The sequence below is a fragment of the Mytilus trossulus genome, chromosome 2 (assembly GCF_036588685.1).
Source record: "Mytilus trossulus isolate FHL-02 chromosome 2, PNRI_Mtr1.1.1.hap1, whole genome shotgun sequence".
Classification (NCBI taxonomy): domain Eukaryota; kingdom Metazoa; phylum Mollusca; class Bivalvia; order Mytilida; family Mytilidae; genus Mytilus; species Mytilus trossulus.
Window position 1 is genome coordinate 71444318 of NC_086374.1, and position 24952 is coordinate 71469269.

Sequence of the window (24952 nt, forward strand, 5' to 3'; positions counted from 1 at the left end):
ACTGGACAATACGCTATCAACAGTCTAGAAAGTGAATTTATACAGCACAAATTAAATTTGTAATTACGGTTACCACTAATAACCGGCGTTGATCACATAACATTCATATTGATAAAAAGAATCTATAAAACCAATGCATGAAATATTTGGCACTGGACGTTATGTCTCTTGATCGTGTGTCTTTAGTGATGCTGGAAACCTAAACTGTATTAACAAAAACCGGATAAACAGTTTATCATTTGATGAGTTTTTGAAATACACACAAATTCAGATGGAGAACTATTAACAAAAGTTTAAAAAAAAAATGCTGCTTATCTCCCCCCAGGCAATATTCGGATAAATTTAAAACGTATCATTGGAGTTTATTAGTAAAAAATAATTTACAAAGTCACTGATTAATTCAACTCTCTAACTATGTGCAGGTTCGCTCTTAATGAGTTTGAAATACTTGCAACTGAACAATAACCATTATAAAATTGTCGTCAACGTTAGCAGCGATTTTATTTAGGAGATACATGTATTAACGCTAAAAGACATGAGAAGTTTTGGCGTTAAATATTGGACACGTTTTGGCGAATAACATTTATCGGACACGTTTGGGGGTTATGAATTCGGACACGTTTGGGGAAATCTGTACATTTCAAACACGTTTAGGGAGAAAAGACACGTTTGGGGGAATCGGACACGTTTGGGAGTGTTACATATAAACTGAAGTTAAAATAAAATTGTGCAAATTAAGAGACCCATATTATTTAATTTGAGCTCATTTTATCCTCATACTGGAAAAGCAAGTTTCCTTCTAAAGACCTGCTGTTAATGCAATTTTCAGCAATAGTGCTTTATAAATGTTAATTTTTCCCCACCATACCTTAATATGAAATAATTCAAACTACTCTTCTAATCTTTCCATGAGTGATATCCATCACTTTGATTTGCAACAGTATTCTTGGATCTATTTCTTTCCTCTTTGATCTTTTGAATTTTGGCCAAATCTCATGCATTTGTTTAATGAAAATTTGGCAGAACTGCTATACATGTGTCAATGAAAACTATGGCAATCGTATCCCTCAGAGCATTCTGCTCTTTGATTTAATCTATCACCACTGTTTTCACCCTTTTTATACTGTGGGCAATTTTGAGAATTTATAAAATTGAATTATAATATTTATGATAATAAGGTTGTGACATTCACAATATATGTACAGGTTTGCACATTTAGTTATTTCTAACTTGATTTAAAATTATTATAGACTAGGTCTCGCTAGGTGTTTATTAGTGACTTGTCTTTAATTAAGAACGAAGAGATGTGGTACATGTATATTGCCCATGAGATAACTTTATCCACCAAATTCAAATGAAGTGGATGTAAGCAATTATACGCAACAGTATGACCTTCAACAAATAGAAAAACCCATAGTGTATGGTCAGCTTTAAAAAGCCCTGACATAAACAATTCAATTGAAAAAAACTAATGCCTACAAAAAACAGTTTAGGAAAAACAGAAATGACAGACATGTCTGATTATCTTAATCTTTAAAAATTGTGCAAAGCTTTTAGATCTTTTTCTTTTTCTGATCTGTCTGTTATATACTACAGTGGATGTCCATATATATTTGATTTCTATTAATCTTGAAAATTATCCTTATAAATTACAGATCATGTACAGATATTATATGTTGTCTTTTATTCCTGATCTTCATTGGTGGTTTGGTTGTGGTAGCAATCTTTGGTGAGTCTTGTTCATTATATCAACTTTTTAAGTAGAAAAATAAGAAATATTTCCATGTTAAACATGCATAAAATTTTATTATTGTATTTTATAAGAATTAATAGATGTATACACAAGGTACTGATATATGCTTTTTTAATGCCATACAATGCATATATTTGAAAAATTAAATAGCAACTGCCAAACAAATAAAGCTAAGGAATGTGGAGCTAGGGTTCTCCATTAGGGGATGAGATATGGTGTTTCTTATGCAGCCATGGTGTGCAAGATCTGCATGGGGGATAGCCCATGTGTTAGGAAAGAAGCAGTTAGGGGTCTATGATACAGGCGCTGGATTATATTTAATAAAATTTGTCCCCAAAAATGAATGAAATTCTAGAAATAACCAGTAATAAAATTTCATCAAGGTCCAAAAACTCTGATGGATCAGAGGAGTGCCCCCATCATGCCCATTGATACCACTCGTGGAAAACCCAATGCTCCACTTGCCCATGCTGGAATATTGTTATAAAATACATCTCTTATGACATGTATGATGTTCAAGTTCTATTCTTTATCTTTTAAATTCAGAAATTTACTGCAAATGAACAGTCATGAATAAAGGAGGATAACTCTAATTCAAATTTATAATTCACCTACATGTATCTAATTACTGTTTTATTTTTAATTCACAAAATAAAAAAATGAGAGCAATCTTTTTACCATGCAGTGCCCAAAAGCACTCCCATTACTTTTTCAATGTTAAGCTTGTAGAAACTTACTGTTTAAACCCTGCTTCAACCTACTATGATAAAGAATTCCTGCTGTATAAATTTCATCTCATTGTCTTAAAAGGGGAGATAATCATTCAAGTATTTTTCTTTGCAGCGTTTAAATATGGAGATCCCAAACTGTTGTTGTATCCAGTGAACTCAAACAATGAGCTTTGTGGCTATGGAAAACAGATGTAAGTCATTGTCTTTGAAAGATGAATAGATTCCCTGTTTTTCTAAACTGTTAATAATTAATGATGCTTTTTTGTCACCTTGACAGTATCAGAAAGCAAGAATAGTGCCTGTTCTTTCTTGTATCATCCTACAGTGCAGTTCTGCCATCTTTTCATGAATCAAATGCATGCAATTTGGCCAAAATTTTGTGGCCATGGAAGGCAGATGTAAGTCATGTCCTTTGAAAGATGAATAGATTTCCTGTTTTTCTAAACTGTTAATCATTAATGATGCTTTTTTGTCACCATGACAGCATTAGAAAGCAAGACTAGGGCATGTTCTTTCTTGCATTGTCTGTGGTGTCAACAATTTGTTAAAGTTTGGGATCTACTCAGTTTGAAAGGAACCACAAGTATGCAAAATCAATTATAATTGATATGCAGTAGTATTAGTGCTAACACATGATATTTTGCTCCACAGCCTCAGTCATGGTTTATTGACATTTATACAACTCCTTAGTTTAAATGTTGAAAGTTTGTAACAAATTATTTTAAGAGTAGCCACTTATGATAAGACTTCATATGGTATGCAATTGTAGATTTTTAATGGCACATCTCATTTTTCTCAGATTGAATAAAATGTATACAAGATACTGTTAATTCAGAAATTATGGCAAAGTTTTTATTAATGCTAATTATATGACTGGGTGAGTCTTGCAATAATAAGAACCAGAATTATAATATCTGTATGCACCTTTTCCTGATATTTTTTCTGTCATTTTTGGTCATTCTGTAAAAATCACTTAATAAATGCACGCAATAATTCCTAAATTTATGATATTAATTTTTTTTGCTTAAAAAATATGTTTTGATTTTAATGGAAAGAATTACTAACAATTATTATATTGTGGCCTATTGATAATCAACTACAGGGAAATAACTCTGTAAAACATGTTTTAATTTTAGTGGCAAGAATTACCTGTTCTTCTTCGACCTTGTTTCTTGTGGTAGAATGGGGGTAGGAGTATTTGTTACAGGATGTCCCACACCTCAGGTAAGGAATAAAAGAAGGTGAGGGGTAAACATCAATGGAGACAGCAACCTTACAACATGAGAAAAAAACTTAATAGACATAGAGTTTAGCATACAGATTTAAACTATAGAGAGGTGACTTTTCTTAATTTAAAACTTTAAAGTAAAAAGAAATGGATAAATTTATTATCAAAGATCTGCATGATCTCTTGAAAATGAGTGCTTTAGGCTTTTGGTTTGATCTCCAGCCAGGTTAAACCATAGAGTTTGGAATTGTTGTTTGCTGTTATTAGTATTAGCATACAGCATTAAGGAGTAAGTGTAAAGAGTGTTCAGCTTGTAGTCAAAATAATATGTCTGGTAGGGTGACTTGTCTTCCTTCACTTACCTACAACTATAGAACATTAAAAATGTTGCTCGCCATGTGGTCCAAGAACACAGTTTTCGTTCTTAGGTTTTCGTTGTCTACGAATATAGTCCCCAGTGTAAACAGTGTATAACTTGCATGTTTTATTTGATACACTTTCCCAATTTATTTCTTGATATTAAATGCATGAAATATTAAAAGTAGGGGGATGTAATTACATGTTAAAAGAATTTGGGTGCTGAATCTTTATGTTAAGTTGTGATTTGGTCCAGTTCAAAAAGGTCAAATTTGTATCTCTTATGAAGCTGTCAAACTTAATTTTAAACCCCCCTAACACAGAATTGTCAATATTTAGAAGTTTCTATAATTTTGATATTATTTGTCTCACTGGTAGTACACTACACTGTTAAAATCTTTTTGAGAAAGAGCAGGGGTGATTTTTAACCGGATTTTTGTGACAAAAATGTCGGTTATTGATTTTGGAATGTACGTCAGGCGGGCAGGCGGCAATCAAATGATGTCCGTGTATTTACTCATGAACCGTTCAACCAAAGCTTTTTAAATTTTAATGTTGATACTGATGACAAAATGGAGGTCAAATTTGATATTGACGGTTTTCACTTTCACCATTCATCAGTTATGGTTCTTGTGATATTTGCAGGTCACAAATAAATGTTAATAATATGTTGTTACAGACAATAAAATGAAGGTCAAGTTCAATAATGACGATTTTTACTTTTACCGTTCAGGAGTTATGGTTCTTGAAAGATTGAAAAATGGCATTTCCAGCTGGTTCGTGCATTTACGCATGAACTGTTCAACCAAAGCTTCCTAAATTTTAATATGTTGTTACTGATGACAAAATGGAGGTCAAGTTCAATAATGACGATTTTTACTTTTCCGTTCAGGAGTTATGGTTCTTGAAAGATTGAAAAATGGCTTTTCCAGTCGTGTCCGTGCATTTACTCATGAACCATTCAACCTAAGCTTTTCAAATTTTAATATGTTGATACTGATGACAAAATGGAGGTCAAATTTGATATTGATGATTTTCACTTTCACCATTCATCAGTTATGGTTCTTGTGATATTTGCAGGTCACAAATAAATGTTAATAAATCCGGTTTGCTGTCGTTGTGACAGCCTCTTGTTTTAATTTGAATTTATTATCTAAAAGAAATGCACTACAAAATAACTGTGTTCTCGGGCCATGTCAGTTTTGTACAGATCAGGGTTTATCTTCATATTACATTAACATGCTCTTGTCCTGAATATGTATTTAATTTGCCACTAGAAATGAAACAGCCATCCATCATTATAAAATCCAAAAAAAAAGTTATGTTAAGTGTATATACACTTCAATGAATTAGATTGTTTTGTTTACAGATTTGTGTAACTGAATGTCCTGGAAGTAACTTTATATACAATCCGGTTGGAAGCATTAGTCAGTTCGATGAAAAATATTGTAAAGCTGAATTTGAAGGTACAAGTAAGGTAAGAAGGACTTATTTAAATGAACCAAAATGGCAAAATAAGTTCAAGCATTTCCACTGATCTATTTCATTCAAAAGATTTGTTTGTTTGCTTCATATCCTTAATCCACTCCATTGGGAGTGATTATCATGTACTTGGCAAAAGGCATTATCACTGTGCTTAAACGGCCGTGGGTAACTTAAGTTACCCACAGCCCAAGATGGCGGTCTCTAAACTTGTTGAGATGATAGTTGATAAGAAATCTACATTTTGCAACGTTTTTCATGATCTATGTAAATATTGATAAGACTTTTGAATAAAGAAATCACTCACCATCACTACAAATTTGTTAATTTTGACTTCATTTAAGCGCAAGGCCAACTTTTGAAAAAAGCATAAGATGTCCGTATCTTATAAGTCAAAAATAATCAGACTGTCCGTAACTTTATTTTCGGATGTGGGTAACTTTTTTTTCAAAATTGTAAGATTAAATATTTCAACACTTAAAGGACAATAAACACTATCAAACCCCTTAATTATTACATAGATTTATACAATAACGATATGCTTCAAACTAAACAAGAGAAAAAAAGCAAACAACATCTTCTTTTTTATATAAGAGTGTCACAGATTTTCTGTTAAATTTAAAAAAAAATATTCCCGGGATAATACGGGATCTTACAGTACGGCGAAATTTATCTAACATCCTTCTAGCTTTAAAGATTGTTCACTGATGAGTCCTTGGTCGGTGTAGCCGCGGAGAAATTGATAGCCTTTCCTTTAAATAATTTCTGAATTGTTAGCTAAAAAAGTACGGTCACTTCACTATATCTAGTGTGATGTGTTGATTGTGAGAGAAAAAAAAATGCCAATATCTAGGAATAGATTGAAGGCTATATTGTTGAACAGGATTCAGTTTATTATAGCAATAAAAGTAGTTTTAAAAGCTTCTAAAAGTTTCATTGACCTCAGGGATTCAATAAGATCGGGTATCAAATCATACATTCATGTATCTTCTTTAGAGGTTTGGACTGATATAGCTATGTATTTCTGCTAAGGATTGACCTCCGAAATTGTTCTCCTAAGGACTTTTACATATGTTCACTTTCAATTGATTGATTGATTGTTGGTTGCTTAACGTCCAGTGGAAATATTTCATGCATATTCAAGACGAGAACAAGTTCACAATAAATAATATAGGTATGCCTTGAAATAATAGAAGCCATCTGGGATGATGGTCGGGGAAATTCGGACTGCCACTGGAAAATAAGGGTATGTTGGATAGGGACAGAAATTTTGCCTAGCAACAGGCCACCTACGAACCCCTCAAAGAAATGTTGCAAGGGTTCTTAACGTGCTCTCCTTACACGAGGCATCAGATTTAACGTCCCCAATCTGACCGGGACACATCCCGCACCGCCAAACCGACGCCTCACTTCGACAAGCGTTTTACTGCCGGTCCGAAGAAGACCAAGATACCATATTTCTATTCCCCAGTCACCCTTGGGGTGTTCACTATTAATGTAATTTCTACAGTTGGAAATGGTGAGATTTATAACCTGCATGTCATGATTTATCATCTAAAACTTAAGCAGTTAACAATCTATAAAGCCAGTATCTCTTTGAAAGTTACTGACACCATGCTAAAGTTACGGACATCCCTATTGGTATTAGGAAAAAAGTTACGGACAAGTTGTTTTGAAGTTACGGACATCATAAGTGTTTTGGAAAATCGTGCTGTAATCGTTTATTTTGTAGTAACAAACCACGTTTTACATTGCAGAGTTTTCTTAAAAGATTTATATAACTTTTTAATTACTGAACATTTCTTTTGTATTCATGGTATTGTAATTATATAGGAGCAAACTTCCTAACCGAAGCCAGGCGGCTCCATCTTGGGCTGTGGGTAACTTAAGTTACCCACAGCCGTTTAAGCACAGTGATTATGGTAAGTCAATGATATTTGGTGTGCAGTCAGATTATCAGTGGCATGTCTAATTTCCATGAAAATTAGTTGGCACTCTCCTTCAGTCATGGTCTTTTGACTTCAAAACTTAAGCACAGTTTGTGATTAGGTCAGTTTCAGGGGAACCACTTATTACAAGCCAATGTATTTGGTATGCAGTTCAATTAGCATATGCATTATCGGGGCCTTTTATAGGTGACTATGCGGCATGGGCTTTGCTCATTGTTGAAGGCCATACAGTGACCTACAGTTGTTAATGTTTGTGTCATTTTGGTATTTTGTGGATAGTTGTCTCATTGGCAATCATACCACATCTTCTTTCTTATATATCTTATTTTCTAGGAAATTATTTGGCCCTGTAGCTTTTATCATGTTTCATTGGCTTCATAAGTTTACATTTTAAATAAAGTATTGCTATTTAAATGTTTAAATTTTATGATCATAATAGAAAAGAGGTGAACCTTAATGTATTGTGTCATCAGTTTATATATTATGCAGAGGTAAAGATAGTTCCAATATATTTTCATTGAAACATACATCATGGTAGAATCAAAGGGAGATAACTTTTGCCATTTAAGGTGGTACCTAACACTACAGGGAGATAACTCTGTAAAGTCAGCTAAACGTTTCAATTACTTTGTGTTGTACAAGGAATATTAAGCTTCTCAATGATCAAAATTGGTGTTTGTCAAACTGCTATATAACCAGTGTAATTTTTCTGACAAAACGGTTGGTTCAAAATTTTAGAAATTTTAATATTTTTGTTAAAGGGTCAAACAAAGTAAGTACTTTGTCAAAATTTTATGAAAATTAAACGAGCCAAATTAATTTTAGTGCAAGTGTTGGGTACCACCTTGGGGCCATTCAGAAAATATGGTTAAAGGAGAAATAACATCAGAAAGAAAACAATTGGATGGGTTGAAGTCAAATTCAGTTAGACTTTATATACATAAATTAAGTGGTACAAGAAAAGCAAAATGAGTATGTTAATTTTGATGTATGCCTTTTTGTGATTCTTCGTTACATTTGTTGTTTTTATAGTGATATTAAGATGATAACACAATAATGACTGCTGTACCCCTATTTTTGACATTTTTACTCTTTGATTATGTTTGTTTTGTTCATACATCGTTGACGATGTAATGGAATTTGATGCGACTGTCATACAAGTGAGAGGTTTAGCTAGCTATAAAACCAGGTTCAATCCACCATTTTCTACATTAGAAAATGCCTGTACCAAGTCAGGAATATGACAGTTGTTATCCATTCGTTTGATGTGTTTGGACTTTTGATTTTGCCTTTTGATTTTGGATTTTCCTTTTGAATTTTCCTCGGAGTTCGGTATTTTTGTGTTTTTACTTTTTAGAAGGGCTTTTTGAGTGTGTAATAAATCTAAAAGTAATATTTAACTTTCATTTTTCATTCCAGAATTCAAAAGAAGTTGTAAATGGTGACATATGCTCTCCTTATTATTTCAAGAGTCGACCAGGTATGTAATAGGATAAGGATGTCTTATTCATTCCTAGTTTGATCATTCAGGAAATTATTTGGTCGTGAATTTCTTCAGTTCTTTTAAAAAAAGTTTAATGTTGCCCTTGTTATTATGCCTGTTGTTTAAAAAATTTGAATGTTCAATTTATTTCTCAGTCTGCTGCTGACATGAGACACCTGCACACTTCATTCACTACAACATCCATCATGATTCAATAGTGTGAATATTCTTTTTGTTAAATTCATTGGCAGTATATTTAGTATAAAAGGATACTATTTTTAAGCTTTTAAGGATTAATAGATTACATGGTATGATCACATACAAAAGGAAAAAAAAATCCTTGTTGTAGTAATAAGGGCTCAGCCAAGAAGTCAACACCACACTATGTAGATATCACTCTGTATGTATGTCTGTCTGTCTGTCTGTCATCAATATATTGATACATATGTTAGCTATACTATATAAAATTTATTTTCAATGTCTATGGCCCTACAACCAAGTTGTCGGTGCCATATAGTTTTACCCTTGTCCGAAATGTCGAAATTCTGTCATTCTGCAACAAACCATTATAGAGTTTTTTTCTAAACGCCTTCAGATATTGGTCTGATTTTTGGTTTGTGAGTTAACCATGATGAGTTACAGATCAAGTTAAAGTTTTGTTCCGCTCTGCTAATTTTTGCTGAAATTACAGGCTTTGGGCTTCGATAAATTGTTGAAAGTCACAGATATACAGAGTTTTTTTCTAAACGCCTTCAGATATTGGCCTGATTTTTGGTTTGTGAGTTAACCATGATGAGTTACAGATCAAGTTTAAGTTTTGTTCCTCTCCAATAATTTTTGCCAAAATAAAGGGTTTACAACTCTGAAAATTGTTGAAAATCACAGTTATACAGACTTTTTTCTATAGGCCTCCACATTTTGAGCTGAGTTTTGTTAACAGTTAATTTATAATTATGAACACATCAATGTGAGACTACCATCATGTTTGTGTCCACATGTGTTATTGAAATTGCAGATTTTTCAACTTTTTCGGATGGGGCCATTTGTGTCGCTTTGACACATCTAGTTGTGATAATTTCAGGTTGAATTTGGCCATGAAAACAAGTTAGTCTTATAAATTAACAACTTCCATTGCAGTTAACAACCAATATTCATTGATTGTTCTTTTTCAGTTATAAATCGATGTGTTCCATCTTTTTTGTTTGATTTCCTTGATAAAGGCGGAAATCTTATGGATAAGGTTAAAAATGAAAGCTTAACAAATGTAACAGACAGTGCTGACAATGAATTAACAGATGAAATCATCAAAGAAGGATTAAAGTAAGTTGTAATATATCTACATACTGTAAATAAATTATAGAGTCCCCAAATCCCTTACAATTTACATCCAATTTTTAATAAACAAAATAATGCTCTCGGGTCCATAGCCAGGAATTTCCAAGGGGGTGGGGAGGGTTACATGGACATGCAAAGCAATCATACTCAACTTTAACAGTTACAATTCAGACAGAATGTCGACTTTAAGTATGCTTATTTGTTTTCAATGGCGAGTTCAACTATCCCCTTGAACCCCTCTGGTATAGGGTATGACTAATTCTGAGATAATAGGAAAAAAAAATGATATGAGGTATCCATGGATGACACAAAATCAGTACAGGCGCAGCAAAAAAAAATGTCCAGTTAACATCCAGTATTAGAAAACATGCCTTAAGGTGGTATGGGTGTCTTTCGCCATCTTGGATTGTAAAAAACAGAGAATCTAAGGTCCATATTTTCTATCAAGTTAGCAAAATTTGATGCAGGAATGCAGAAATTTAATGTGAATTTTCATTTAAAAGAACCAATTTATAAGAATATAACTTAGAAATAATAATATTTTTACAAGTGTAGATTAATTTTGGTTGTTTTTGAATATTTTCAAATCGGCATTTTAAGGGGAGATAACTCTATAACAGTGCATTTTCTGAAGGACTCTACATGAAATTTTCCTATTTTGTCATTTAGCCGGAAAAAACGTACAGTGACCCTATCTTTTCTTTTGATATTCTGAAAGCATTGTCTGAAAGCAATCTTTTCCTAATTTATTTTACAATTCTATCATTTTGTTTATTTGCAATTCACAAAATGGGGTTTTTTCCTGTATAATCCATACAAAATTTGTCATTTTGTCACAACCTGGTGTTTGAGAAAATGCACGGTGACCTATCATTTTTATAATATTTTTGATCATGTATCAATAGATACTACATTTTGGCAAAGTATGAACAAATTCTATCATTTTTATTTTAGACTCCTATACCACCTTAAACTAAAATATAAGTAAAGTGTATTGCAGAGACCTTTACCAAAACTATCAAATATATGCAGAATCGATTTTCAAGTCAAAGTCATTTGCCTTGATTACCTTAGTTTCTTAGTCAAAAGAGATTGAAACAAGATTGAAAAAACGCCTGTTATGATTAATTTAAAAAAAAAAATAGTAGGAAGTAGCACAGATTTTTAATTTGATTTTACTTTGTTAGTAAATATATTTACAACTGAATTGATATTCAATGAAAATATTGAGCTATGGTTTTTATGAGCAACAAAACAGGTCAACATGAACATAATCTTGATCATTATTGAGGTCTACTAAAATTGTACTGACTTAATTAATTTTCCAACCCCTTCTGAATTTTTCACTTCTGACAAAGTTGTTAGAAAAGCTTTAATTTTTGTCATTTTAAAATGACACTTGATTTTAAATGCAACCAAATGCATCAAAAACTATGACAGTAAAATATATTAATGAACTTTTATCTACAATATTGCAGATTGATGTACATGTATTTTTAAACCTATATTGTAAACTTCAAATTGAATTACAAAGTAAACCTTTGACACCTAAAATGTGTCAAAAAAATTGCTGACCATTGAAAGGACATATTTCCTTAAAAAAAGTATAGTTCTGTATATTGTATGTGGTTTTTTTTTATTTCTAGTGTATATGGAATATTTCTGAAGGCCAAAGAGTATGGAGAGAAAATTGTTGAAGATGTTGTCACCTCGTGGTGGATGATTATTATGTAAGACATGAATCTTAAAATGGTGCAAATTAAAATTGTTATTTGCTTCACACAAAGGTCTAAATACAAACTAAGTTTTGTTATAATAAAATCATGCAACTATTCAAAGACTTGGGGAAAGTTGCAGAGGTAAAAGTATATGGCTTAAGTTGATATTTGAGACTATTTTGAGTTGTTTATTATTGTCTACGTTATGCCTATATGCATTAGCCTTTAAAATATAATATAGTTTGAATTTCTCTATAACTTGAAGGTCATGGTTAAAAATATAGTTGTTCATATAACAGATGCTCCTAGCTAGGTTTGATTAATTAATTCTTACACTGTCAGGTATAGTTCCAGAGGCGGATTTAGGGGGGGGCCCAGGGGGCCCGGGCCCCCCCTTTTTGGGAAAAAATGTGGTTGCTTATATAGGGAATCACTGAAGCGTGACTGGAGTGGGCCCCCTCTTAGGTCAGTCAGTGGGCCCCCACTTATGAAAATTCCTGGATCCGCCACTGAGTTCAATTTTATTTTGATGGCCCACCTACAATAACTTGAATATTACAAACCAATTGTCTTCTCTCCAGGTTGTTTCTTTTCTTTCATCTCTTCTGTCTCTCTCATCCAGTTGATTAACTCTCCTTCTATCACCAGGATTAGTATGTCTGTCTTGCTGTTGAGTATTTCTTCTGTCAATTTCTTGATTTCCTAATCTTTCATCATGTTTTCTAAAGTCATATCTCTCAACTTGTCGATCATTCCTCCTGTATTCCTGTTTTTTGACATCATAACTTCCAATTTGAGGATTGTCTTTTTTGTCATCCTGATTTCTGACGTCGTACCTCTCAATTTGTCTGTCTTCTTTTCTGATGTCATATCTTTCAATTTGTCTGTCATCTTTTCTATCATCAAATTTTCTGATATCACTTCTGTCAATATGACGATCATCCCATGTTTTCTGGTCTGTGCGTTCATTTGTTTGTGTTTGTTTGGCTGTTTGTCCGGCTCCTGGTTGAAGTTTTTGGTAAAGTATTTAATGAAGTTGATGTTTAATCAACTTGAAACGTAGTACGCATGTTACCTATATAGCTATGATATGACCTTTCCAATTTTCAGGCCAAATTAGAGTTTTGACCCAGTTTCACGGTCTACTGTACTTAAAGAAATGATAGTACTAGTGGGGCATTCGTGTTCTATAATGGACACATTCTTGTTAAAAAATAACTCAAATGGCACTAAATTGCCAATTCCCTTTTTGATTTTTCAGCGGCCTGTTTATTGCCACACTGTTGTCTTTAATATGGATCTTTACGATGAGATGGTTGGCTGGTATCATGGTGTGGTTCACAGTCTTAGTATTTATAGCTCTGTTTGGATTTGGTTCGTATGCTTTTTTTTGCACACTTAAATTTTAGGTTCACCAACACACATAACATTGATGTTTCACAAAGGAGTAGGTCCGGTAAGGACTCATTTTGGCCTCAAATTTCAGTTTCATCTGACAAAAGATTTTGACCCCTTTTTAAACACTTAAGTGTCTATTTCACTTGATTCAATTAATGTATGTGTAAGATTTTAACTGATTTAGTCCTTAAAAACGATCCGATTCAAGCTCAAATATGAAAAATCTCTCAAATGTGCCAAAAAACGACACTTTTCAGATGGTTTTTGTCAAAAACGAAAGTGGCCGCATCCGTGTTCATTGACAACCTTTATATATGTTATGTATTATCATGAAATACAACTTACATTTCAATATTAAGGATGAACACGAATGCGGCCACTTTCGTTTTACACGGAAACCGTCTAAAATTTAACTAAAATGATAGAATTTTGAAGATGTCCGTAATTTAGCATGACTTAATGGTGCTACAACCCGAAACATGTGCATTGTATTGTCAAAAAACAGCCCATATTTATGTAGCAGAATCTTTTAACTGTCAAATAAATAACTAAAAGCTTACATTTTAACAATTTTGTAAAACTGTTATATTTTGGGGCCAAAAAGGGGTCTTACCGGACCTACTCCTTTAAAAAAATGAAACGGATTTTTTTTTATCAAATATAACAAAAATTTTGAAAATAGAACAGAAAAGAAAGAAAACGAAATTCTGGTCATTTAAATCTATTTTTTTCAGGATATTTCAACACTTGGTTTCTTTTTACTTATTTTACAAGCCAAACCGTTCTTCTTTATGGATAGTTATAGTTCCAAAGCCAACAACGGAATTTTAGCAATTTATGTTTTGAATCTAAAATTGAAGACTAAAAGTTAAATGATCAGGGGTATTCTCAAGATACTTATAACAATTAATGCTGACATGTTTTGCATTGTTATAATTTTTTGCAGCCACATGGTACTGTTTCTGGAACTACATTGACCTGAAGGACACAGATGCAAGTTTTACTGTACATTTTGCTGTAATCAATTTCAACTTTTCCAAGCCTAAGATGTTTCTGACATTTGGTATGTTGGAATTCTGAAAATTTTTCTTCATGATTTTCATTCAGACTTCTTCCTAGAGAATTTTGTTTGTAAAAATATCTTTATACATATGGTATTTGGCAAACTATTTTCTGAAACTTTAAACAATCTTCTTCACACTCGTTTAGTTCAGAAAGAAGAAAATTAAAACAATGACTTTAAATGACTTTTAAAATATGTAACAAAAAATGTTATTCAGTTATAATTATTGAAAACAAAGGATAAAAGGCATCTATCTTTCCATGATGCAAAATTATTATATTGGATCAAAACACACTTGAAGCAATAGAACAGTGCTTTTATTAATGTTCTTCATCTCAAAGTCGCAGTGAAGCCTTCAACACAGAGAAAAGAAAAAAACGAAGAACTCTTTTTTGGATATGTATTAGGCTAGATCTTTCCTATTATATATACCAATATTGAGTTGTTTTTTACGAATGAATTACACAGATTTAATTTAGGTTAAATAAGGTCATTGAACGATTGATTATACTGCAATGTAATATGACATAGGAAATTATCAGAAAAGAGCATAAATTCAAAGTTAAATTTAAACAAGAACAAAACATGTCCTACAGCATTGATTTTGTTTGTAGTAAAACATTTTTTTTTTGCAGGTATAATTGCAGCTATAATATTAGCCGTTGTATTACTGATATTGCTTATACTGTGTGAGAGAATCAAAATAGCCATAGCTCTAATCAAAGAAGGTAGTAGGTGAGTTATAACCATTTAATTATGATTGCAGAAGAGTTGTTTCCCCTTGGTCATGTAGGTATATTTTTTCTTCAGTATCCATATTGAGCACACATGATCCATAGTATTTGAGCTTATTGTCATTAAATCCTCAGTCCATCCAGTATTAATAGATAACTAATAAGTTCTATGTATTTCCGTCAAAAACTTTGGTTTTAGTGAACGTCATTCGTGCATTTAGGTGATTCCTGACACTTCCGTTTCAATGTTGACTGAGTGATTGGAAAAGTATATTGCTATATTTGATGAATTAATTGGCAAAATTGAATTCTCAAAATCAGCACTACTGTCATTGGGGAATTGTAGTTAAGTACCTACATAAAAACCATTATTTTTAGTTTATCCTGCACAATGACGATCACTAAGACGCTTGATAAACGTAAATAGTGCAGGGCTACAGGCTATCCACATTATCTGGTAAAGGTTCGCATAAACGACGATTTTTTTTCTAGTGAAGGACAAACTTGAAAGTGGTCGACCTATTAAGTTAATTTTTTATTATTGTGCTTTAAGTAGCTGTCAAACAACTTCTCCCTACTTGCAGATATACTTCAATTTTCCAATACATTACAAAAATATATATAATTAATAGTTCAACAGTTATTTCCACAGTATTGCTTACTAATATCTGAATGACTCTCATATTTTATAATTAGCTTGACAGAGATGAGTTATAACTGTGACAGCTAGCTAATTCCTGTTTCAACAGGTTAAAGAACTCTATGTATTTGTTATACAAATATCTCATATATACAGTATACTGCTGAACTGAACATCTTCATAATTTGTAATTAGCTTGACAGTGATGAGTTATAACTATGACCGCTAACTTTTCAGATCTATCTGTCATCTCAGTTACTTTCTGTTTGCTCATTCTTTGAATTTTTCAATAGATTAAGGAACTCTATGTATTTGTGACACTACTTTTGATATATGCAGTACTGCAGACAGGACTACTTCATGAATTGTAATTAACTTGACTGAAATGAGGTTTTAGCTTTGACTGATTATCTGATCTGTCTGCCATATACTTCCTGTTTTCTGACAGATTCTTTGAATTTTTCTACATGTTGAATCACCTCTATATTATTGACACACATATCTTCAGTACTGCTGAATAGGATGATGCCATGAAATTTGATATTATTAACTAGTAACTAGTAACATGTAAAATGCTTTTGGATTTGTCTGTCAGATACTTCGTTATACCGTTTTCTCTTATTAAGCTCATCTGGTATCAGCTTTGGCTGTCATTTGTAAACAGTCTTCCAGAGATCTTTCTCTCTAAGTTGTTCATCTACTGTGTCTTCAACTTGAGGTTGTGATATAAAACTGCTAGTTGCAGGTGCACATAATTCCAATGTAATTGACAACAACTCTGTCACCCACCCCCTAAACACAAGGAAAACATGCTGGTAATTGTCTATTATCTCACCAAAAAAATCTGACATGACAAAAGTGTTCTCAAAGTCAAGATTTTGGCTATCTATTTGTTCCAAAATTAACAGACAACTCCATATAGGAGTTACTTCCCTTGCATGATTATGTTCAGATATTACTTAAATTTGTATAATATTTTTCTTGGTCCTATAAGTGCCATGCATGCAAATAAACTCATCATAGATACCAGGACTAAATTTTGTATATACCCCAGATGCGCGTTTTGTCTACAAAAGACTCATCAGAGACGCTCAAACCCAAAAAAGTTGAAAAGGCCAAATAAAGTATGAAGTTAAAGAGCATTAAGGACCAAAATTCCTAAAAGTTTAGCCAACTATTCTTTTACTTGGCCACAGTTGTATTTTCTATTTTTCAGAGCTGTTGGTAGTATAATGATGTTTACACTGATTTTCTATTATTTAGAGCTGTTGGTAGTATGATGTTAACACAGATTTTCTATTTTTCAGAGCTGTTGGTAGTATGATGTTTACACTGATTTTCCTATTTTTCAGAGCTGTTGGTAGTATGATGTTTACATGGATTTTCTTTTTTTCAGAGCTGTTGGTAGTATGATGTTAACACAGATTTTCTATTTTTCAGAGCTGTTGGTAGTATGATGTTTACACTGATTTTCCTATTTTTCAGAGCTGTTGGTAGTATGATGTTTACACTGATTTTCTTTTTTTCCAGAGCTGTTGGTAGTATGATGTTCACACTGATTTTCCTATTTTCCAGAGCTGTTGGTAGTATGATGTTTACACGGATTTTCTTTTTTTCAGAGCTGTTAATAGTATGATGTTCACACTGATTTTCCTATTTTTCAGAGCTGTTGGTAGTATGATTGTTTACACTGATTTCCTATTTTTCAGAGCTGTTGGTAGTATGATATTTACACTGACTTTTCCTATTTTTCAGAGCTGTTAATAGTATGATGTTCACACTGATTTTCCTATTTTTCAGAGCTGTTGGTAGTATGATTGTTTACACTGATTTCCTATTTTTCAGAGCTGTTGGTAGTATGATATTTACACTGACTTTTCCTATTTTTCAGAGCTGTTGGTAGTATGATGTTTACACTGATTTTCTTTTTTTCAGAGCTGTAAATAGTATGATGTTCACACTGATTTCCTATTTTCAGAGCTGTTGGTAGTATGATGTTCACACTAATTTCCTATTTTTCAGAGCTGTTGGAAGTATGATGTTTACACTGATTTTTCCATTCTTCCCATTCATCTTAGAAATAGCAGTGATTGGTTTTTGGATAACTGTGGCTGTGTATCCTTTTCTGATTACCAAGATGTAATAGATTAAATGTCTTCATAAAGCCTTCAACAGTGAGCAAAACTGATGCTGTATATAATGCTTTAATTTTTCGTGGTGACTAATGTCTCATATCTTTTTTGAAGGAAGTTCTTCAGCATTAATCTTACATGAAAATAGCATCATAGTAGATTTCATCTTCCCAATTTAACTTTGTTAAATTGATTTTTTTTTAATTCCTAAAACCCATAGATTTTGAAATTTTATGAATGAAGCATTTTTTTGTATTTGATGTTTTAAATGATTGTAGGATGTTTGTCTGACAAGGTTCATCTGACCCTGACATAATTTGTATAGATCATTGATAATGATTTAGTTGTGCTATGCTTTAATCACAAAGTTTTTCAGCTTAAAGTTCAATTATAATTGGTAAGACAGATAAGACATACTTTTGTGGATTAGTTTAGTTCTGATACCTTGATACGTATAAGAGGCCTTGGTGGCAGGGTGGTTTTAGGTATTATATAATATATATATATATATATATAAATTTGTTTATTAAAGAGTCACATATTGATTGCCATAAAACATATACAAATGTACAACAATTATAATATTTACACATAAAACAATCAATATCCAGCCATAAATACTGATTTATGAGACACTATTCAAACTACTGTAACACTATCCTATCAACACTGAGGTGGTGATTCTGAATCCCTCATGGTGCAGGTGCACTTGGCTCAATTTTAATTTACAAGGATTGTCAGTTTTTCTAATGAAGATGGTTCTCCCCAGGTACTCTAGCTTCCTCCACCAAAAAAAACTGACTGCCATGAAATAGCACAATAGTGTTGAAAATGGCGTTAAATAGCAACCAATCTATACCTGCCAACTGTCACTATTTGCGGGGCATTTCCCCCATGGAGGCTCCCATTTGGATATTTTGAAAGCACAATTTTAAACAAAACAATTAATTTTACAATGGCTATAGGCTTGTAAAAGTATGAAGAAACCAAAAAAAAACATTAAAATGTACTTGAAGGCCCCTTGAAGGTTTTGTAGGACTAGAAGAGTGATCTTGCACTTAAAACCCCCATGGCCATTTTAAAAAGTTGGCAGGTATGCAATCAAATCAATGAATGGATATGCTTAAACCATTTGTTCTTCCTTAATACAGTATACAGCTTTTTAGCCAGCACAGGAAGAAATCAGACATTTGAATTCAACAACAAGACAGAATATCAGTTTGGTAATCATACATGGGATTACTCTAAAATTCAAAAAGCATCTTCAAAGTACTTAGGTGATCTTGGTTGTAAAGACCCATCAGTAAGTATTAGACACTCCGTTATACTGAAGTATGAGTAATAATTATATGGTTTTAGAATAGTGATAAACATTATCTTGGGACCATCAGTATATACTGTAGATTAATTTATTTTCGTGAGTACCAATGTGTGTTGATTTTTTTAAAAATTGTAATTTCATGGCTATTTTATTGTTGTAGTTTTTGTTGAGTCTGCGACTTTTGTCGCAGAAAGCTGGACATAGGGAAAGTGATACGGCGGCAGCGGCATTAGCTAACTTCTTTAAGCTTTATATTTGAGAAGGTGGAAGACCTGGATGTGCTTCATACTTTGTATAATGTTGCCTCATATTATGGTTAAGTTTTGGTGGTCAAGTCCATATCTCAGATACTATAAGCAATAGGTCTAGCATATTCGGTGTATGGAAGGACTGTAAGGTGTACATGTCCAAAGGGCAGGTGTCATCTGAACTTGACCTCATTTTCATGGTTCAGTGGTTATAGTTAAGTTTTGTGATTGGTCTGTTTTTCTTATTCTGTATGCAATAGGTCTACTATATTTGATGTATGGAATGATTGTAAGATGTACACTTCTGACCTTGACCTCATTTTCATCATTCAGTGGTCCAATTTAAGTTACGATAGTAGAGGGGCATTATGTTTTCTGGTCTGTGCCTACGTTCGTTCGTCTGTTCGTTCGTCCCACTTCAGGTTAAAGTTTTTGGTCAAGGTAGTTTTTGATGAAGTTGAAGTCCAATCCACTTGAAACTTAGTACACATGTTCCCCATGATGTGATCTTTCTAATTTTAATGCCAAATTATAGTTTTGACCCAAATTTCATGGTCAACTGAACATAGAAAATGAAAGTGCGAGTTCAGGTTAAAGTTTTTGGTCAAGGTAGTTTTTGATGAAGTTAAAGTCACATCTACTTGAAACTTAGTACGCATGTTCCCAATGATATGATCTTTGTAATTTTAATTCCAAATTAAAGTTTTGACCCCAATTTCACGGTCCATTGAACATGGAAAATTATAGTGTGAGTAGGGCATCCGTGTACTATGGACACATTCTTGTTTCTTATGCTATATTTGGTGTATTGAAATATTTTATGATCTATATGTTAGTCGTGCAGGTTTTATTTGACCTTGACCTCATTTTCAAGGTTTATTGCTCAGTGTTAATTTTTTGTTATTTGGTCTGTTTTTCTATAAGCAATAGGTCAACTATATATGTTGTATGGAAGAATTGTTAGCTGTACATGTCTGCCTGGCATGGTTCAGATGGGGCAATATGCGCAATTGTTATTCCATAGGCCGTAATGGTAACGTTTGCTTCTGTTGCTCAGCCCATATCGTAAACTTGTATATGTATGATGGCTTGTTTAGAAGCTGAGACATTTTTACATATGTGGTTAAATTTTCGGGGTACGAAGTGTGATTCATTTTTCCGTAATTTAGCAAACCCCGAGTATCCTTTTGCGATGTCGCTCCTCATGGTAAAAGATCCCAATTTTAACACAATAAGTTCTTTGAAATTTTAATACTTTGAACACATTTCATAGCTCCATGGTTTTTACACATTTATTCTGTGTTCCCTTATTTTCTAAATTAACACTAATGGTTCAGCTCAGTCATTTGTTTATCATAGAAATGTGTCAAATATCACTACACAGAGATTTTTTGTTTACACATGACTTTTGTGTTCCTCATTTCAAGGCGCATTAGGGGTATTGTCCCATCTGACCTTGACCTCATTTTCATGGTTCATTGTTCAATGTTTAAGTTTGCTGGGTAAATGTTAAGTTTATGTGACAGTTGACTTATAATAAATGAATCTTTATATTTAGGTCAATCAACATTATATCAATGATTAGTAAAAATGGCGAGACATTTCAGCGTGTGCACTCACTTGTCTTAATTAAAGTTTGTAAACATGCCTTATAATAGATAACTTACATCAGCAGCTATCATCTCACCTTGACATAATTTGTTTGATTCATAAAACAATGATAAGCTTTTGTGTTTGGTCTGTTCTTCAAATACATGATTTAATAAAAATAGGTAAGCTATATTTGGTGAATGAAAACATTTATCTTTAAAATCAATGGTCACTAAGGCTAGAAGACATTTCAGTGTATGCATTCTTGTCTTCAAGATGTATTAGTTTAACCTTGTCAATGAACCATATTGTACATGAAAAATTAACTTGTTTTAATGTTTAAAAAAAAATGTTTGGACTAAAAATGAAAAAAATGTATGATTTTCGTTGATTAAAGTAAGAAAATAAACATCTTTTCATCTTGAAATTTATTTTATGAATAATTTTAAAAAGAATTTATTTGATAACTACAGGTAAATGAAAGCAGAAGTGAGGTGTGTCAGTTTTTGAAGAACCAGGAGGAAAAGTGAGTTGTTTAAATTAAAATTTTAGTTGTTTCTTAAAAAAAACTTTGCCCTTTAACTAGCATAATGCCATTGCCTTTTTTCGATAACAATTTTGTTTTTGCATAAACCCCTTTATAGACTTTATTGAAGAATAAATATCAGTTCAGGAGAAATGAATTTTAGCTAAAATGATGGGGGAAATTTTAGAATTTGGTCTAGCATAACAATTTGAATTGTATTACATAAGCAGTTTTATAGATCTGCAGGATGCACCTACCATTACCTGACTGACATCCATTACTTGTTAAGGACGCCCTGCTTGATTTTGTGCATTTGTACAATAAAAAAAAATATTGTTTCTGATTATGAACTTTACCCAAGGTAGACAATCACGATCAACCAATTAAAATGATTGATTCTTGTTAATATTGGGATGCGTTGCAAACATGTTTAATTTTGGACTTGTTCAATGGAACAATCGAGTTGTACAAATTGTGATTAGGGCAGAATTTTCTCCTGGAAGAAGGGGATTAGAGAGCCCAAGAAGAAAATCATGGCTGATTTACAAAATTCAAAGATGTAGCATTTCCATTAACTTTTGACTTATTTTATCACAATGTCCAAGCAGGAAAGACGCTTGAAAGATGAATGAGAAAAAGTAAAGGAACAAACAGGTGGTTGAATGACTTTTGTACGACATGAGTGTTAAAAAATTAAAAGTATTTGAGTTACAATCTTTTGTAGAAAATCATCAAGCATATTTTATACGATGACTTCATTATACTTTGAAATGAAAATTAATTTCTTTATCTTAAAATCTGTTTCATTAATTTTTTTAACCAATTATAAAAATTAGAAATGAAAGGGGCTAGCCTTATCCAGTTCCCAGATTTATCGACAGTTAAGATGCATTTCATGAAAATTTCAGAAATCAGTCCCATCTTAAATTGTTAAATTGGTATGTATGAACGCATGATTCTTATTATCAAAAACTACAGTTTTGTAAGAACACTCTTGGCAGGAAAGTTGAAATCATTAAATTCAATGGTTTAATTTTAATCATTTATGATATACTTAAAATTAAAAAAAGAAGCATTTAATAAAGAAAATAAAGCCAGGTCCGTGCATTTCAGAAAAATTTCCCTCACTGATAGTGGAGAGCATCCAGGAAAAACCCTATTGTTTTAATTGTGGAAATCTGTACCCAACAACAATGCACAAGCCTATCTCTGGAAAAAGATAGTTGGACCTCACATACTATAACGAGAGAGATGACAGAATACAAAAATTCTTGAAATGAATAAAAATACTTGAATAGTATATGTATTCATATATATAATCGCAAGAAAATACTAATATACTCTCTTAAACAAATAGTTGTAAAACTCAATTCTGTCATGTTAAATAGTTATCAAAGGTACCAGGATTATAATTGAGTACGCCAGACGCGCGTTTCGTCTACATAAGACTCATCAGTGACGCTCATATCGAAATAGTTATAAACCAAACAAATACAAAGTTGAAGAGCATTGTTTAGACCTCCTGAAGTAAAAAAATGAGTTTACAACAATTATTCATAAGTCAGTTATTTAAAATCCATAAGCAGCAACTTCACAATTTATGTGAACAGTACTGGGTAGATTTCACTGTCCTTCCAAAAAAAAGCTTGTGTGTTTCTACTTCATTTTTTTTCATCTTTCTTCATGTGTACCTCAATTGTTTAGGTGTACCTATAATTGCTATTTGATAATCTGCACCGCTTAACTTGAGAATCTGCGTATCTTGAACTAGTGACGTCATACAACAATTACTTTTCCATTATGTCAACAGATATTTTCTATTGTGACGTCAAAATTTTACAATAACCTTGGTGATGTCCAGTAATGGAGGACAAAAAGCAATACAGCGTATTGTACTATATGTTTTATAAAATAGTAATTTTCCAATCTAATTTTATTTCATTTTAATCTCATTTTGAATTGACACTCAAAGAAATAGACAAATAAAAAAAAAATCTTCAGTATAACCTCTTGAAAATTAAATTGTAGTGGAAATTGAAATGGCTTCTTTTAAACAAATTTAATTGAAAGATGAATGATCTATGTTGTAGGAAACAACTCATCAAAGATACTTGGCTTATAATTTTGTACACCAGAAGCAAATTGTTAAGTCTACTTAAGACTACTGTAAATTCAGAAATTATGGCATGCATTTATATTTATGATTTTGTCATTTTAGAAGCAAATTGGGTAGATTTTTGTCATATTGAGAAATTTCCTGTTTAATTCATATACAATAATTGTAATGGGAGTTTGAATTATTGCGATTATAACCCTGTCACATTTTTTTTTCGCTTATCTGGCCCAAAGGGTGAGCTTTCCCATCACTTGGTGTCCGTCGTTGTTAACTTTTACAAAAATCCTCCTGAAACTGCTTGGCCAAATTTAACCAAACTTTACCACAATCATTACTAGGGTAGCTAGTTTAAAAATGTGTCCGTTGACCCGGCCACCCAACCAAGATGGCCACCATGGCTAAAAAAAGAACATAAGGGTACAATGCTGATTTTGGCTTATATCTTTGATACAAAAGCATTTAGAGCAAATCTGACATGGGTAAAATTGTTTATCAGGTCAAAATCTATCTACTCTGAAATTTTCAGATGAATCAGACAACGGGTTGTTTGGTTGCTGCCCCTGAATTGGTAATATCAAGAAAATTTTAACGTTTTAAGCTCACCTGGCCCACAGGGCCAAGTGAGCTTTTCTCATCACTTGGCATCTGTCGTCGTTAACTTTTACTAAAATCTTCTTCTCTGAAATGACTGGTTTAAATTTAACCAAACTTTGCCACAATCATCATTGGGGTATCTAGTTTAAAAAGTGTGTCTGGAGATCCGGTCAACCAACCAAGATGACGGCCATGGCTAAAACTAGAACATAGGGGTAAAATGCAGATTTTGGCTTATAAATCTGAAACCATAGCATTAAGAGCAAATCTGAAGGGGTAAATTTGTTAATCAAGTGAAGATCTATTTGCTCTGAAATTTTCAGATGAATCAGACAACTGGTTGTTGGGTTGCCTCTGGATTGGCAATTTTAAAGAAATTCTGTCGTTTTTGGTCATTATCTTGAATACTATCATAGATAGAGATATATACGTGAACAGCAATAATGTTCAGCAAAGTAAGATCTACAAATAAATCTCATGACAAAATGGTCAGTTAACCCCTTAAGGAGTAATTGCCCTTTATAGTCAATTTCTAACCATTTTTCGTAAATCTT

General features: G+C 32.5%; 1 protein-coding gene across 3 annotated transcripts in view; it reads left to right on the forward strand.

Annotated features, from left to right (window-relative positions):
• The window catches only part of LOC134707919 (choline transporter-like protein 2), an 80784-nt gene that overhangs the window by 20091 nt on the left and 35741 nt on the right, over positions 1–24952 (forward strand). For all 3 annotated transcript variants that reach the window (XM_063568083.1, XM_063568084.1, XM_063568082.1), the window contains exons 3-15: positions 1656–1729; positions 2597–2675; positions 3621–3708; positions 5439–5546; positions 8920–8980; positions 10156–10303; positions 11965–12048; positions 13298–13410; positions 14381–14497; positions 15133–15232; positions 17894–17986; positions 19162–19306; positions 21636–21688. In XM_063568083.1, coding sequence (XP_063424153.1) covers positions 1656–1729; positions 2597–2675; positions 3621–3708; positions 5439–5546; positions 8920–8980; positions 10156–10303; positions 11965–12048; positions 13298–13410; positions 14381–14497; positions 15133–15232; positions 17894–17986; positions 19162–19306; positions 21636–21688 — 1263 coding nt within the window. The remainder of the gene's footprint in view (positions 1–1655; positions 1730–2596; positions 2676–3620; positions 3709–5438; positions 5547–8919; positions 8981–10155; positions 10304–11964; positions 12049–13297; positions 13411–14380; positions 14498–15132; positions 15233–17893; positions 17987–19161; positions 19307–21635; positions 21689–24952) is intronic.